Source organism: Macadamia integrifolia, chromosome 11 (genome assembly GCF_013358625.1).
Source record: "Macadamia integrifolia cultivar HAES 741 chromosome 11, SCU_Mint_v3, whole genome shotgun sequence".
Lineage (NCBI taxonomy): Eukaryota > Viridiplantae > Streptophyta > Magnoliopsida > Proteales > Proteaceae > Macadamia > Macadamia integrifolia.
The window spans coordinates 21,865,390-21,878,042 of NC_056567.1; the positions used below are offsets into that span (position 1 = coordinate 21,865,390).

A 12,653-nucleotide genomic window follows, 5' to 3' on the forward strand; every position below is an offset into this window, starting at 1 on the left:
GACGCAGACCCCCTACCGTCGGCCAACGTTGAGGAATATACATTATTTTCTTATGTCAGCAACTATATTTTATTTTAAATACCAAAATGTCCTTATCAAATATGAAATACCTAAAACACCCTTGTAATAAGTTGCAATCCAACACAAATTATGCAACACGTAGCAAGCAACAATGGTCTGAGGTGTGTGATTTGTTTTACTTTTGTGTAATTTATATAGTCGGATTTTCTCTTGGTGCAGTCCCGGTAATGGATTGCAGTGGGAGCGATCTGAGGTGGAATAATGGTTTTGAACCGACGAAGAAAAAATTGAAAGAACAAGACTTCGTCCCTGCAAGGTTTCCAGTGTCGGAATTAAACTCCCTCCAATTGAGAAAAATAATCCTCCGCGCGCGAATGCAGCGGTGTGGCGAGCATCCAATGGCCGGTACGACATCCGGGCATGTGCGATGTCGTCTTGACCGTCTGATGCTCGCCCGCACCTGCGGTAAACAACCATCGCCTCTCCAATTGGTACTCTTAGGATCATTTTTGTCATCTTCAACGACCAAGGTGGTTGGAGGAGAAAGGCCGCGAGTTGCGGCAGATGCTTGATAGCTTGTTCTGGAAGAGACGATTCACATCAAGCATGGTTTGATAGGGCTGGGGTGATATATTGAAAGCCGAGACGAGCTTTCGATGGATCAAAGACTGAGACAAAGGCGTCAGATCGTCTGCATTGGGAAAATCCCTTAACCTCCAATTCCAGGACTAGATCATCGTCCCCACCATTGAGACCTCTTTCGAATGGCACTTCTTCCCCTATACTCTTTAAGTTTAGAAACCATGAATCCATGTGCAGAGGAAAGCTTGAACTTAGGGAACTTTATTTAAAAAAAAAATTTGTTAATTGATGAATTAAAAAGAGACATGGAGAGAGATTATTAAGTAGTTCAGCTTGGTTTATTGGAGAGCGGAACTTTATTAAAAGAAAATAAGTTAATTGATGAATTGAAAAGAGAGATGGAGAGAGATTATTAAGTAGTTCAGCTTGATTTGTCGGAGATAAGAAGGCTAAGAAACGAAGGAGACGACCATGGAGAGAGGACTCAAAGAGGGGTTTCGATTATGAAATATGAGGTTGGGAGACGACAAACGGCTGATTTAGGTGATATCTTTGTGTTGCAATAGATGTCGGAATCATCAAAATCGTCTTCGATGGCGTTGAAGAAATCGGAACTAGCAAGCTTTTGGTTGACAATGAAGAATCCCTCTGCTAAGAACTCGAGCGGGTCTGCATCATCCAAGTCCATCACTATTTGCTAGTGTAGAGCCATGTCTTCAAAACCACTGAAGTTATAGGTCGGCAACAACTTCATCTCACTCCGGAGAGTCTCGTCTACTCAGTTCTCACTCATGTGTTTTTCATGTATGAAAAAGGGGTTTGATCGACAGCCGTTAGATTAAAATATGACACGTGTCACGCACAAGAGGTAGGGGTGAAGAGGAATTGGGTTAAAATGAGTTTTAGTGAAAAAGGTATAATGGTCATTTTAACTCTTGACTTAACAGTGACTGACGGTAAGGGGTCTGAGTCTAATTTGATGAAACAGAAGGAGTGTTCTTATAATTATAGCAATCTCCAAAGGTGGCGTTGTAAATTCCCCGTTTTGTTTTAACTAGACCCATGTATTCCTATTTGACATGAAATCATATCAATTAGAGGATCCAAATCCACATCAATTAGCTAAATCAAGATCTTCTTCAATGTACATCAGACGACTGGCAGTACATGAGTGCCACCCAAGTGCCTCCCAATTGTCTGATATGCACTGAAAAGGTTGACTTGCTTGAGAGGATCTTGTTTCCATTTCGTGGGCTCTCTTATGTTTGGGCGCTGGGCGAGAGAGTTTTCATTTCCCCTTTAGTATTATACTTTTGTTTTTAATTTTTATCAATAAAGAATGAAAGAATGGAATATAGATTGAATAAAACGACAAATAGATTAGTTTTCTTCGAATATAATATTAAAATCAAAGTGGGAGTAATGATTGGTCTTCATTATCTATTGCCCCCCTCTACTAGGTGTTTGGCAGGTGGAGCTCCTATGTGGCACAATGAGGCAGCAGCACATATCTGATAGTTTGAAGCATCTTGAGATGCACGCCTGTATGTTGAGGTCAGAATCCGGATGCTTCAAGCCGTTGAATGTACATTATCACTTCTATTGCGCCATATAGGAGCTAGATCAGTGTCTGGCTAAGTTATGATTTAGGAAATAATGATGCATTAACCTTGGACTAATGATCATTAGTGACGTCCATATATAATCTGGCGCAAAATGATTGTATTACTTCTTGTGTGCGTTGAAGATGCTTCCACTTGTGTTGTCATTAGCTAGTGCATTTGACGTTTCTTGTGTCAGATCGGTATGGTTATTTTGCCCTTATTTTTAAATTTCTTTTTAGGAAAGAGTTCCCTAAAATGCAACATAGCTTTTACATCAGTGTGGGACTAATGGGAACATATGCATAAGCATAAAAGAAGGTGAGATTTTCAATTTTCATGGTAGCAGAACGATTATTTCACTCTGTCTTATGAGTGTAAAAGCCATATTGCCTAAGCTTCTTTCTCCCATTCTTTAATTATTTTCAGACAGAGAATCCTGTCAGTCCTAGACAATACCACCATACGGGACCAAGTCAGGAGCATTTTCAAGGGGTTGGGGGAACATGTCTTTTCGTGTCCACATAAATTTGGGTGATGACAACACTAGAACAGACAAAGTTCTTTCTCTCCTATTTTAAGAAAGTAAAAATACTATCAGTTATTGTGTGTTAATTCCAAGACAAAACTGGTGCGAAAAAGATTACATTACCTCACACTAAAGATGTTTTTATATATCCTTCGATTGACCTATCTGCTGATGTATAGCTACGCCAGCGAACCAGCGTTCATATCTACAGGGGCTTGTCCGGCGAGTTAAGGATGAAAAGGACAATATCAGGCTAACCACCCCAAGAACGAATTAACTAGAGACGAGCTCAAAAATTTGACACGGGTGCTCCAAATGGTAGACGTTGTTTTTGATTAAAACAACTCACCACTAAACTATTCATACGCGGCAAATGTTGGCGAGTAATGGTCCCATAGTGGGGCCTTTCCAATACGAACAGTTGGATTGAAATTAATACAAAAGGAACCACTGTCCCCACTTTCCCTACACTCCCTACCGTCCGATTAGTCCACACCAAATTGCGCTATCGTTTTACCGACTTCATCCTTCGTACTACACGTGGTCTGTTAATCTGTCGATCACAGAGATCACAGAGTCACAGACTGGACCATCAAATATCAAAGTCAGCAACTTTAACCTATAATGGGTCCCACATATATCCGAAGCCCACTTAAAACGGTGGCTTATGAGAGCATCAGATCAAAAGAAACGGAATTGGTGGGGTTTTAGCTTGGGATACAAGCGAAAGCAGCCGTTCCGTCAGAATCCAACGTGTCACTATACCCGTCGTCATGGTCGTCTCTGCAACTTTCTCTCTCCTTATCTTCCGTCCTTTTACTTTGTCTATTTGACAACAAAGCCACTGAGGTGGGCCCTCCCACTCTGTATTTATTACGGCTTCCTTCTTTACCCCCTTTTTCTCTCTCTGTCTCTGTCTTTCCCTCCTTTGAACCGTTTCCACATGGTTGGTGAGTAGCGACTACTGACTTCTAACCAGGAGGCGGCCTCGTTTTCCTTGTGTAAGGTCTTAGTAGGCTTCTATGTTCTTGACCAAACATGGTTTTCTGTAATTTCTGGGTAGTTTTATTTGATTTGAATCGTCCAGAATTGTGGCTTTATTAGGAATTAAATTGAGGTTCTTTGTGTCTATCTATGCTTGTTAATTTTGCTGGGTTCATTGATTTTTCTGTCTTTGTGGAACATTTTCTTTTCCTAGCCTCTTGGGTTCTCTGAATTTTAGTCCTGCACTGTCGGACGAGCTTATGAGTCCTAGCTGAAGCCCGAAATGGATATGCCCTGTTTTTTACATTCTGGTTGTTCTGTCCTTGGCGGCTTTTCATGGCGATTTGATTTTAATTGCTTTAGTTTTGGCTAGTTGTAAAGTGGGTTCTTCTGCTTCTGTGTTAGAAGTTTTGCTTTGTACAGAGGGGACTATATGCGAATTTTTGCTTTAAGGGTTTGTTGAGTTGAGTACTTCTGGATCTCTTGTCAAAGAATTTTATGGTTGTTTTCTCACTGTCGCACCGATTTGGGACTTCTTACTTTCAGGTTAGTTGAGTGAAATTGGTGACATGGATTCTCATTTGTGATGTTTGAACTGTCAACACTCTTCTTAATTGCTGAAGTTGCTCAAATTTCAACTTCATCAACCAAGCTGGTGGACGAACCTGATTCATGTTAGAGTTATTTGTTATTGATTTGCTTAATAATCAAGTAGAATTGATTCCCCCCCCCCCCCCCCCCCCCCCAAAAAAAAAAAAAAAAGGAAAAAAGGGGGGGAGGGGGGGAAGAAGTTAGAATTGATACAAGATAATCCTGCATCGCTTTAATAAGCCAATTAAAATAAGAGAATAGAAAAGCTTGAAGGGGAAAAATGATCGAAAAAGAAGAGGAAGTTGGAAGAGTAAAAATTAATGTATTGATAGAAGGTCAGTGGCTAGGAAGAAGTACAAAGTTGTGGTCTGTGTTAACTGTTAACTCAATGCAGTAATAAACTTAAAAAAGGTTGTCCATGAGAGTGATTTGGAAGTCAATCACACGCAATAGGCTACAATTTCCTTTTTAAACCACAGTTTCTTTTTAAAAGTGTTTACTAACTCAGTCACTGGTAAACAGCAGTTGCCAAAAACGAGATTCTGTTCTACTCCTTGTTCAGGAATGGGTGAGGTAGGTCTGCAGTTGTTGTGGGCAAACTCTTCGATTGTATCGAGCATGGACTTGAGGCACATAATTGAAATGCAGTCAAGAAAATCCTTGTAGCATGAGAAACAGGATAATCTTTGTACTTCCTTGAATGGTTTACTTTTGTTGTCCCCTCTCCGTTGTTTCCTATCATGTATCTTATGTAATTTCGAGAATATGCAATGTAAGCAATATGTTATGAGTTTTTTGTTCTCAAATTGTCTTTTTCCAAACCAAAATGTTAAGTCCAGGAATAAATCTATTGTGCTGCAGCAATTTATTAGCATTGCTTTAACACATGGTCGAAAAGTGCAAGCAGTTGCATAAAATTTTATTGATGACTTGGTTATGGTTTGTAGAGTTTTTAACTTGTACCAGAAATCACAAAGATATCACAAAGTCATGCAAATGGGAAAAGACTTCCTTTTCACAGTCTCTTTCCTCTCTCTCTTTAAATATGTGACCTCTTTTCTCTCTCCTCATCACATATACTATTTTGCTACCCGCTATTGGTTTGGCATGTATGATGCCAATACAAGCGGGCAGAGTTGAGATCCCTCTCCCATTTTTCTTTTTCTGTTGGATGACATCAACTGATATTTGGTGTTTCCACTAGGTTGCTACCTTGTACCATCGATGAACTGGTCCTTTTTGGGTCTTAACATTCTTTTCCCTTGAAGAATGGGTGGCTTTTTATATCTTTGGGTTCTAAGCAACTAGCTGTATGTTTGGTTTATGCAGTCCAATGATGCTTAGTGATGCTTCAAGTCCTCTCAATGGCCATAGCCACACAAGAAGTTTTCTTGTTGAGGTGATTCCAGAAGTTGAAATTGTGCTTCATTTCTTGACCTGTTGTATAAAAGAGCTCTACACTGTTCTGGACAAAAATATATGGTGTTATATCTGATCTTGAAATTGTTTACTGCAGGCTATTAATGCAGAAAAGAAACTGTGGACCCAAATCCTTTCAAAGGGTATGCTGCAAACAGATGTTCAAGAATTATACCGTAAAAGCCGTTCTAACTATGAGAAGATTATCCTGAGTGACCATGAACTAGCAGAGCTTCAAGACATAGAATATTCTTTGTGGAGGCTTCACTATAAATGTATTGATGAATTTCGTAACAGAATACAACAAACTTCTTCTAATCCAGAGAATAAAAGTCTGGTGATGCCACAAAATGTGACTACTGTGCAGCACAATAGTGATAATCTTGTAGAAGCATTTAGATCATTCCTTTCGGAAGCTAGTGAATTTTACCAAGAGTTAATCTCAAAAATCAGGAGAAGTTATGGGCTTCCAGAGGAATTATTCTTCAAGGATGAATGCTTTTCAAATTCTGTTGAGTCAACAATAATGCACAGATGCCAGTTTTCATGCCACCGTTGTCTAATATATCTAGGAGATCTTGCTCGATACAGAAAACTTTATGCGAGGCCTACCACTGAGAAGTGTAACTGGTCTATTGCAGCTACTCACTACCTAAATGCATCAATGATTTGGCCAGACAGTGGAAATCCCCACAATCAGGTACTCATATGTGCGTTATTTTTCGTCTAGATCACAAGTTGATGAAATTTTTTGGCCTTTACTGAACTTTGAAGCTCTATTCCTTGGTTTTATTTCTTCAATTTACTTCTATTGCGGGGCATTAATATTTATGCAACATGTCATTCACAGTTGGCTGTGTTGGCAACATACATTGGTGATGAATTCCTCACTTTGTACCATTGTATAAGAAGTCTGGCCGTTAAAAATCCTTTCCCTGATGCCTGGGATAACCTTAACCTACTGTTTGACAAGGTAATTTCTGATCATTGCCATTAAGAGCTGCCTTGTTCATTGAAAGTTATTTTTTTTATTGCTATTGAAAGTTTCAATTGTCATTTAAAATCTTACAGAATAGGGCATCTAATTTGCCTTCTCTATCCACGGAGGCCACTTTTGATTTCAATGAACAATCCGAGAGAACCATTGCTCAAACCAAAATACAATCTAATGATAGTTCTTCAACTAGAAACATGTCCAAAAGCAGTGATGGTGGTTCTGAGGAGACCAGTTTGTGGCCTCTTATTGTTCAGACGATAAGCAAGTTCTATAAAAAATCAAGGTAATTGTTGCAGAAGAATGTCTATTTTATTTTTGTGTTTAAATATTGTGAAATTTTGATGCTTTTTTTTTTTGGTAACTAAATTTTGATGCATGTAGTGATGTCTTGTTCTAATTTTATTTTTGTACCATACTTTGCATATATGGTATGGGTTTTAAAATTTTCATTATTTTCTTCTGTTGATAAACTATGACTCTTTTTACCTATCATGGGGAGAAAAAAAATCTTTGGTGTTTGTTTGTTAGTTGATCGTGTTATAGAGTATATAAGAGCATGTGTCGGTTGGAGGCCTATGGTTGACCATAGACCTCCAATCATAGACCTCCAAACCGTGGGATTAAATTTGATATAAGCATATCTTTGTTAGTTTCCTATTGGGTTTAGGGTAGTTGTTAGCTAAGTTAGAGTTTTGGTTTCCTTTCTGGTTATGCCTTCTAGTTTCCTATTTGTGTTATGATTTTGTAATAGCTAGTCTATATATTTAATGAATAAGGGAAGTCCAAACCACGCGGTTGTGACTCCCAAGTTACAACTATCTCTTGTTCTCTTCTGTTTCCCTTTGTTGTTTTATGGTTGTCCTTGTTGGCAACTCGGCCACGTGGCGATGATGATGTGGTCAGTTTGGGTGACGTAGATGAAAATGATGACATGATAGTGTCTAATGTCACCGATGAGATAACAGAACTACTTGGTATGGATCGAATGGTTTGATACATCCTTAGTATGTGGTGCGGGTTTCTGGGTCAAAACTGGCAAAATTGGCCTATTTACGATCGGGGGCATTTTCGGTATTGAAAATGACATTTTTGGAAGACTGGTTCTTCATGAAAAAGATAGATTGTAATTTTCTAGTCCAGTCTAAAAAGCATCAGTCACAATCTAGTGGTGAGTCTCAGGTGGCTTTCTATAGTGTATGAAAAGTGAAGGATATACAAAAGGCCGAGACATCAGTAAATAGAATCTGGAAAACAAAGGGAGATGTCAGTCCTACAGTTGTGCAAGAAAGATTCAGAAAGGGAAGACCATCAGTTGGGAAGGTAACAGAGAGGTCTATAATTGGGTTGGTTGGACAGAGACAGAGACTGAAAAAGACAGTAAGTGAATAGAAAGGAAAACAGAGTAGTAGGAAAGCTTCTGGTGAGAAGCAAATGCATAGGACCAAGGTAAATGGTCAGTTAGTTTGGAGAGAGAAGCACATAGAGGTGTGTGCAGTCACAGTCACCACCCTCACACCACTTAGACAAGGTATAGGAGTGGGCACACCTCTCAAGCACTAAGTGTACTCAGGTGCACAAGAATGGGGGAGCTCACTAGATGGATATTAGTGCCCCCAGCAGGACTCAGAGTACGACATTAAAGTTCCTGTAATAGTGTTTGGGTTGGAGACATCAGTTGAAACTTAGTGTAGTTCTCTTGAGTATTTGTATCTTGATGGAGCAATCACCAGATGAGCAGTTCAATGTCAGTCAGAGGGCAGAATAGTTAAAGATGCCAGTGATGGTCAGAGGTATGCAGTTGTGAGTATGATAGCCAACAATTAGCTTTTGTATGCATTAGTATCGATCAGAGATTCAGTTGGTATCAATCTCAGTGGTAGTTGTCAGAGTGCAGTTTTGTGTGATCATGGTGATTGTTTGACTTTGACAGAGTTAAATATTTCAGTACTAGTGACAGAGAGAATGATATGTTGACTGGATGCGGAGATTTATGACAGGAAGCTGGTGAGTTGAGCGGTTGTGTACTGTAATTTGTTATTGATGATGTATATCCAGTTGAGGCAACACTTATCTGATGAGCACTGTTGAAGCAGATATGAGGTCAGTTGAGTAATTGAGATTTCAACTCATAGGATAGGGAAGATGCGTATGGGCACTCCTATGTAGTTTGAACTCTCACATCTGTAGGATTGGAAAGATGCGTATGGGCACTCCTATAGATGGTTGTATCCCACACTGGGAGAGATTGCTTTAGAGAGAGATGTTATAGTTCTTTGATACTGAAGTCAAAGAGGGAGAGTGCTCAAGTGGAAGGTATTGATTTTGAGGAAACTTTTGCTCCAGTGGCAAGACTTGAGGCTATCAGAATGTTCTTGACTTTGTCAGTGTACAAGGGGTTCAAGGTCTATCAGATGGATGTCAAATCAGCTTTTCTAAATGGAAACTTGGAAGAGGAGGTTTACATAGAGCAACCTGATGGGTTTTAGCTGAGTGAGGACCCCACTCTTTTATGCGATTGAAGAAGGCATTATATGGTTTGAAACAAGCTCCAAGGGCATGGTACTCCAGATTGGACTTTTACTCGTGCAAGTTGGGTTTCAAGAAAGGCTTAGTGGACAATAATCGCTACATCAGAACTGAAGAAAATAGTCAACTTGTAGTGGTTATGTATGTAGATGATATCATCTTTGAGGGGGGGTCACAAAGATGAGTTGTACAGATATTTTGCAATAAGGATGCAAGATGAGTTGGAGATGTCTATGTTGGGTGAACTATCATTCTTCTTGGGTTTGCAGATCAGTCAGAAGAAGGAAGGTATCTTCATATCTCAGTCCAAGTATGTGAGGGAGATGTTGAAGAGAAATTCACCATGGAGGATTGCAAGCCAGTTAGTACACCTATGATGACTGGGTGTAAGTTGAGCAAGGAAGATGACTCTCCATCAGTTGACCACACCTCTTATAGGTCAATGATTGGTAGCCTATTATATTTGACAGTTAGTAGGCCTGATATCTTACAAGCTATGTGCATGGTAGCCAGATTCCAAGCAGAACCAAAAGAGACACAAGCGGCAGCAGTGAAGAGAATTTTCAGATATCTGAAAGGGACTAATGAGTTTGGGTTATGGTATCCGAAAGTCAAGAGCTTTACTTTGTCAGCTTTTTCAGATGCAGATTGGGCCGGATGTGTAGATGATAGGAAGAGCACCAGTGGTGGTGCATTCTATTTGGGGAGCAACTTGGTGGCATGGCATAGTAAGAAGTAAGAGTCAGTCTCTCTTTCAACTGCAGAGGCAAAATACATTACAACTACATCTTGTTGTACACAAGTATTGTGGATGAAGCAGATGTTGAAGGATCGGAATGTGGAGGTTCAGCAGGCAGTGCCATTATATTGTGACAATACTAGTGTGATCAATATCTCCAAGAACCCGGTGATGCATTCTAGAATAAAGCACATTGCTATCCAGTATCATTTCTTAAGAGACAAGGTGATGGAAGGTGAAGTAAGGATGGAATTTGTTCCCACAGTAAAGCAGGTGGCTGATATCTTCACTAAATCCGTTCCCAAAGATCAGTTTGAGTTCCTTAGACAAAAGCTGGGAGTGGTGGTTCTTCCAAAGCACTAATAGCATTGGGAGAGGGGGAGCAAGTTGCTTGATGTTGCTACCCCCATATTGGACTCAGGGGGAGTCCATTGGTTCCACCCTTTGTACTTGTTGTCAAAGGGGGAGAGAGTTACTCATCGGAGCTTTGGAGTGTATTAGTGATGAGGTGGTTGCCAACAACTCCGAAGGGGGAGATTGTTGTTTTATGGTTGTCCTTGTTGGCAACTCGGCCACGTGGCGATGATGATGCGGTCAGTTTGGGTGATGTGGATGAAAATGATGACATGACAGTGTCTAGTGTCACTGATGAGATAACAGAAGTACTTGGTATGCATCGAATGGTTTGATACATCCTTAGTATGTGGTGCGGGTTTCTGGGTCAAAACTAGCAAAATTGGCCTATTTATGATCGGGGGTATTTTCGGTATTGAAAATGACATTTTTTGAAGATTGGTTCTGGATGAAAAAGATAGATTGTAATTTACCTAGTCTAGTGCATTTGATTTCGTCACATTCTGATACCGTATGAAGAAGTTACGGCATTTGTGGCTGTCAAGGGCAGTTACGGCATTGAAGATGACTTTTTTAAAGGAAGTGTTCTCTATGTAACAATACGACAAAAATTCAATCTTTCCAATGTTTCTAATTTCATTGCGTTCCGATTCCGTATGAGAAAGTTGCATCATTGGAAACGTCTAGGGGCATTTTGGTCTTTTTACATGGCTGAGTCAGATGATTAAGTCTGCTGGAAAGTCGTAGAGCGTCCAGTTACGGTTCCAATGCACTTCGTTTCATCTCGATCGGATATCGTATGAAAAAGTTATAAGTGTTTCCGTGAAGCTGGTTCGAAAACCCGAACTAGAAAATCAACAAATGCTCTCAGTGTTGGGTGGATTTTCTGGATTTTAATTTTGAAATTTCAGGGGCTTTTATGTAATTTCAAGGTTTTAAAGGTTTGAGTTTATAAGGGGTTTTTGACATTAAAGTTTATAGAAGCAGGGGCTTATGTGTATATAAGAGAATCAGAGGGATCCTTAATACACGGCTCAGATTGAGCCACGTCGGTCAGATTCCGATCTGACGGTTCGTACAAGAGCTTGTGTTGGAGATGCTTATCTGAGGCTTCTCATTGGTGGAGTGTATTAGATATGATGGTCTGGCGCTACACCATATTGCATTGACTAGTGTGTGTCGCATGTGCATCATCACCGAAGCTTAGATTCCAATCCCTTAGATATGGATCAAGTGGATCTATACAATCAAGTAGATCTTGTAGATCCAGATCTAATGGTCTATAAATGATTCTCCTTTATGGGTTAAGCCGACATAGATCCGGAATATACGCTGATGTAGCCAATCCGTGGTCGACAACACTTCTGACGATGTCAGCGCCTACGTCATGATGACATCATCGAGATTCAAATCTAATGATTTGGATCTATTGTCCGTTGGTTTAATCGGACGGCTTAGATTATAAGATCTTTTATATAAGATCTACGGTCAGATTTCGCCCTTGTTGCACGCTCCGCCGGTGTAGCCTACGCCACTCCTACGAAGATTCCATTTCAGGCTATCTCATTGCTCCAACTTCAAATGGTCATATTTCCCTCATTTTAACTCGGATTTGGGTGATTCAAGTTGGAGATTCTTCATCTCTCCGAGCTCTACACACTAGAGGAAAGAAATCAGGCAGAGCGGTTGTTGAGGTGGTCGGAAAAATGAGTTGAAGCTCATGGAAGGCTAAGGGTTTGAATGAAAGGATTCCATCCTCCTGCACTTCATCCATAGCCCCCATTAGAGGCTTAGGACGCTGCTGGAAACCAAGGTAGTAAACTCTATTGGTTGTTGCCAAGAGAAAGAAAAAGAAAATGGAAGAGAAGAGAAGAAGTGGGAAATAGAGAAGAAGTTTTTCCTTCTCTTTGTGTGTGTCTTGAATGCCTCTCAAGAGAGATTTTCTCAAATCCAATTAATGGAGTTTGATGGTTCTTGTTGAGAATACTATTTCCCCATTAAAGCTTAAGGAAGACTAGAAGAGGAGAAGTAGAGAGAGAGAGAGAGAGAGAGGAGTGTGTGTGTGAATGTGAATGTGAATGCCATTGTTGCTCCATGAAAGTAAAGACAAGGAGAAAATAAAGAAGAAGAACAAGAACCTAGAATTTGGTTCTTGCGAGTTGCTTCAAGAAACCCAAGTGCCAACCGGGGTTGAAGCATTGGCGGCACCGAGACAACGTGATTATGGTCCGCCTTAAGTGGAGATCGATATTATTGCATCTTCGACGGTTACTCCTTGCCAAGGTAACCTCACTTTTGTCGAATTTCCAT

General features: G+C 40.1%; 1 protein-coding gene across 3 annotated transcripts in view; it reads left to right on the forward strand.

Moving 5' to 3' along the window:
- The first annotated feature begins 3,596 nt into the window (after positions 1–3,596).
- LOC122093970 (protein SMG7L) overlaps positions 3,597–12,653 on the forward strand; it is a 17,487-nt gene continuing 8,430 nt past the window's right edge. The window contains exons 1-5 of one of the 3 annotated variants that reach the window (XM_042664536.1): positions 3,597–3,734; positions 5,638–5,707; positions 5,825–6,427; positions 6,578–6,700; positions 6,799–7,007. In XM_042664536.1, coding sequence (XP_042520470.1) covers positions 5,642–5,707; positions 5,825–6,427; positions 6,578–6,700; positions 6,799–7,007 — 1,001 coding nt within the window. In that variant the 5' untranslated portion in view covers positions 3,597–3,734; positions 5,638–5,641. The other 2 variants (XM_042664537.1, XM_042664538.1) reach the window with 2 other exon arrangements.